At 36.0% G+C, this 4,643-nt stretch overlaps 1 protein-coding gene across 1 annotated transcript; it reads left to right on the forward strand.

The window, feature by feature from the left end:
- Positions 1–1,893: 1,893 nt before the first annotated feature.
- On the forward strand, positions 1,894–3,751 carry LOC109222009 (the record flags this gene model as incomplete). The annotated part of the gene is made up of 3 exons (XM_019386425.1): positions 1,894–2,591; positions 2,748–3,063; positions 3,573–3,751. Coding segments are annotated over exons 1-3 (1,193 nt in total), but the record flags the coding sequence as incomplete, so codon positions are not given.
- Between the last annotated feature and the right edge of the window lie 892 nt (positions 3,752–4,643).

The following is a 4,643-nucleotide window of genomic DNA, read 5'->3' on the forward strand; positions in this document are numbered from 1 at the left end:
AAAACACTAGGCTATAGTTTCCAGAATCCAAATTTGAATTCCCAGATTCAAATTCTAGATCTGAAATTTTGAAGTCTCTTTTCCATCCTAAAATCTCAAAAAAAAAAATATACAAAAGCTACAGAAAATTCAAAAAAAAAAACGTACAGTTCCATTCATTTCTTAGGTTGATTTCAAGTTTAGTGGTTGATTTGCATTTCTTAGCTCAAATTCTGATAGCTGAGGTTCAGAATCATTCCTGGTTTGATTTCGATTGAGTTTTGAGTTCAAACAAGTCAGTTTTGGGTCAGTTTAGTGGGTTTTTGATTGCTGAAATGTTCTTGGGTGTTTGAGAAGTTATTTTGATTCGAAATTGCTCTTGATGTTGCTGCGTTGATTAATCCATTACTGGATTTCTGAAATTGTTCCTGAATTGCTGTTGAGTCCTGCTATTGCTGCTGACTTCTCTCATTTCCTATTCCTTTCTAATTCCAGGTACACTTCGAGACTGGTTTGATGTAGCATCTCCTGTTGAAAACATGAAATGAAATTGAAGCCCAAAATTCAGATATTGCCTTGTAATTTTAACAATTCTGTATGTTTTAGATAAACTTTTGTGATTTGATTAGTGGCATATTGTTACTCCTGTATGCATAGTGGAACTAAAACTGGGCTGTGTAAGTAGTAATTTGGACCATTTCGGACTGTTTTGACTCATGGTTACCTAGCTGTAGACTTGTAGTAGCTTCTGTATGCTGTCCTGATTGTAAATTGCTGAACACACTTGTATTAACTTGTAGTAACTTCAATAAGCGTTTAGTCTAATTGAATTGTGGGTCTCTTTGGTTTAACAAACCAGTCTATTTGCAAGTCGTTTGGGCCTCAATATTTTAGTGAACGGCCCAAGTCCAGTCAGATTTATGTACTCGTGGGGACCTGGGCCTAAGCCTATGAGTGCCTGTGTGTTTCACCAATAATCAGGCTCGTTGACAGCCAAAATCACAAATAAAAGTCAGTAAGGAATCTAGGCATTTAAGGGTCTCAAACGTGACCACTTTTGAGGTGAATAAGACTTGGGCCTGAACCTGTTTAGGGCCCAACCTCGGACAACCTGTCCCTTGTGAGGTCAATTGAGTCTCCTCCTTTTAGGCTGTTATGAAGCCCAATCTGCTGAAGATCCCATGACGACTATTAAAGTTTTGCTTGATTTAATATCATGTTATAATACCTTTCAATGCTAGTTTACACCGATTAATAAAGGCTTCTTCTTTTATTAGAGACAAATTAAGTAGAAAATCATAGTTTACTTTAGGACTAGACTTCAAATAATAAACGAGACGAGCCTCGCTAGACAAAGGCCCTCGATAAGTGTTTGTGTTAAAATACCTAGACTTCAGGATGGGCCGTTTAGCGAATTTCACGGCCTTCCCCAAAGATAATAACGCGTTAGCCTCTTTAAGCGCGTATTTTAATAACATTACCTTCCTAAACTCGGGTGCGCATTTATGTGACCCAAATCCAAATCTCAACGAAGTCAAAATGTGTCAAAAATCGCGGGTGCATTTATGTGACGCGGTTCGATAAAAGCGGTTAAAAAGCACATAGATTAAAACATGTTTTGAAATCAGATAAAATCAAATACAACAGTTGAGCGACCGTGCTAGAACCACGGAACCCGGGAATGCCTAACACCTTCTCCCGGGTTAACAGAATTCCTTATCCGAATTTCTGGTTCGCGGACTGTTAACAGAGTCAATAATTTCCTCGGTTCGGAATTCAACCGGTGACTTGGGACACCATTAATCTCCCAAGTGGCGACTCTGAAATCACAATAATAAATCCCGTTCCGACTGTCCTTTAATTGGAAAAACTCCTTTATGCCCTCACGGGTGTAGAAAAAGGAGGTGTGACACAATGATAAGCAACAACGAAGATGAAATAAACATGGAACTTATACCGATAACATCAGATAGAATTGAAGAAATTGCAGAAACTTCTTGTGCTTCTCAGAAATCAAGAAAAAGAGTGAGGAGAAAGCTGAAAGAATCTCCACCATGTAAAATACTTAGGCACGATGCGTTGCCTGAGGAAATAAGAGTCGGATCAATTTTTGAGAACAAACAAAACATGACTAAATTTTTCTGCAGCTTGGAGATAAATCAGAAAGTTGAATTCACTGCTGTTAGATCATGTTCAAAGAGATACGAGCTGAAATGCATTGTGGACAAATGTGGCTGGAATGTACGTGCTACCGGAATAAAAAATTCCACACTATTCAGGGTGATAAAATATCATAACATCCATGAATGCGCGGTTGATGCAAGAAAATCAAATCAGAAGCATGCTACATCAAATTTTATAAGTGAACAAATTATAGAACATGTTCGAGACAAAAAGATAGAGGCTACACCAGCCTTTGTAGAAAATGAAATGAAAAAGAAATTTGGAATTGACATTAGTTATCACAAGGCATGGCGTGCTATTCAAAAATCTGTTGCTTGCATAAGGGGAACACCTGAAGAGAACTACCGGATTCTTCCTTCATACCTACACATGATGGTGTGCAAAAACCCAGGAACGTACACAAGCATAAAAAGAGGTGGGCAGAATAGGTAAGCAAAACAATACTAACCATCAGCCTCAAGTTTCAAATGTTCCTATTTGAAAATTTTCACATCTTATGATTTGTTTTTTTGTGTTTCACTGTACAAATTTGCTTACATGTTCTTTGCTCCTGCGGCATCAGTAGCTGGTTGGTCCTACTGTAGACCCATTATTTCAGTAGATGCAATGTCTTTAAAGTCCAAATATCGTGGTGTTCTATTTGTTGTTGTATCAAAGGATGCAAACAATCAAATCTTTCCTCTATGTTTTGGTGTAGCGGAATCAAAAAACAATGAGGCATACATTTGGTTCTTCGGGGAAATGAGAAAAGCAATTCAAGTCCGTCTTGAATTGGTTTTCTTGTCAGATAGAAATAAATCGATTGCAAATGGGATTAAAAAAGTTTTTCCTGAAGCTCACCATGGTATCTGCCTCTATCACTTTGAGAAAAATTTAAAGCAAAGACATGCAAAAGCTACGGTAATAAATCTTTTTCAAAGTGCTGCAAGGTCATACAAACGTGAAGATTTTAATCAGTTAATGTCCCAACTCAAAAGTATTGACAAGAAAACATACAATTACATAATGGAAGAGCCTCCAGAGAGATGGGCTCGATCGTGGTTCCCACGGCGATGTTATGATATGCTAACAACAAACACGGTAGAATCAATGAATTCCGTTTTACTAAAAGGGAGAGAAATGCCTATTTTAAGAATGTTAGATTTCATCCAAGAAAAGTTGGGAGAGTAACTTTACGAACGGAGAAAAAAGGCAAATGAAACTTTTCACAGAGTATCAATATGGGCAGAAGAAGAGATGACTAAGAAGATGGACTTGGCTTGTAAAATGTTTGTGAGTATATTTATTAACTTCAGCTTTTTATATCTGTTGTAGTGATTTACTTCTTACATTTAAAAAATTTCATACTTTTTCTTTTTGAAGCAACAATACACTAATATAGTTTGTCTTAATTTTTTATTCCTTGTTAGGTGTTCAACCTTGATTCAATGTTGTTCAGAATAAATAGTGAAGGAATCGAATTCATTGTGGACTTAAACAAGAGAACTTGTGACTGCCTGGAATTCCAACTTGATGAATTGCCCTGTCCACATGCAATTGCTGCTATTAATAAGAGATATATGCAGAAATCTGATTACTGCTCAAATTGGTATTCAAGGAAACATGGTTGAAAACATATGAAGGACATGTGAATACCGTGGGAGATCAAAAATCATGGGATATACCACAAAATGTACAATCTGAGATCACAAAACCTCCCGATGTAGAGATTTTATAAGGAAGAAGACAAAAGAAGAGGCATATACCTGTGACTGAATCAGTACCATTCAAGTCTACCAAATGCAGTCGATGTAAACAAGTTGGGCATAACAGAACAACTTGCTTGTCTTCTCCAGCACCTCATCCATATTCAAAGAAACACACTGAAAAATACTCCAACCTTCAATAATCCTTGGTCTGAATTTAGACTTTCATTATTGTATGACATATTTGAAATGTGATTTTTTTCATAGGAATAAAAAAAGAAGCTCTTGGACTATTTTATATACTGCTAAAGTACAAATCACTCATTTTTGTTGCGCAAGCTTACATGTTTGGTTACAGTATGTGAAATACACATCCTTAACACAAACACACACATACGCGTACAGCACAAAAAAAAAGGCATGTACAAATAAAATCTTCAGCATCTATAAGCTGAAGTTATAGAAAATGAACTTAATAACTTCAGCATATTCATTAATGAATATGCTGAAGTAAACAAAAAAGCACAACATAAAAACATAAAAAAGAATTACAAAAACTAAACATAAAAACCAACTAAGAAGTATAAAGCAAATACCAACAAATAACAAGGATAATGCAATAGAAAGCTAAGAAGAAAGAGGATGAGAATTACATTGATACAAAAAGAGATGAGAACAACATACAAAGTACAAACAAAAACATCAGCTCTCTGGGCTGAAGTTATACAAAATGAACCTAAAAACTTCAGCTCTATGGGCTGAAATAACCAAAAAAACACAAGCATAAAACATAAA

The sequence above is a fragment of the Nicotiana attenuata genome, unplaced genomic scaffold, assembly GCF_001879085.1.
Source record: "Nicotiana attenuata strain UT unplaced genomic scaffold, NIATTr2, whole genome shotgun sequence".
NCBI classification, from domain to species: Eukaryota; Viridiplantae; Streptophyta; class Magnoliopsida; order Solanales; family Solanaceae; genus Nicotiana; species Nicotiana attenuata.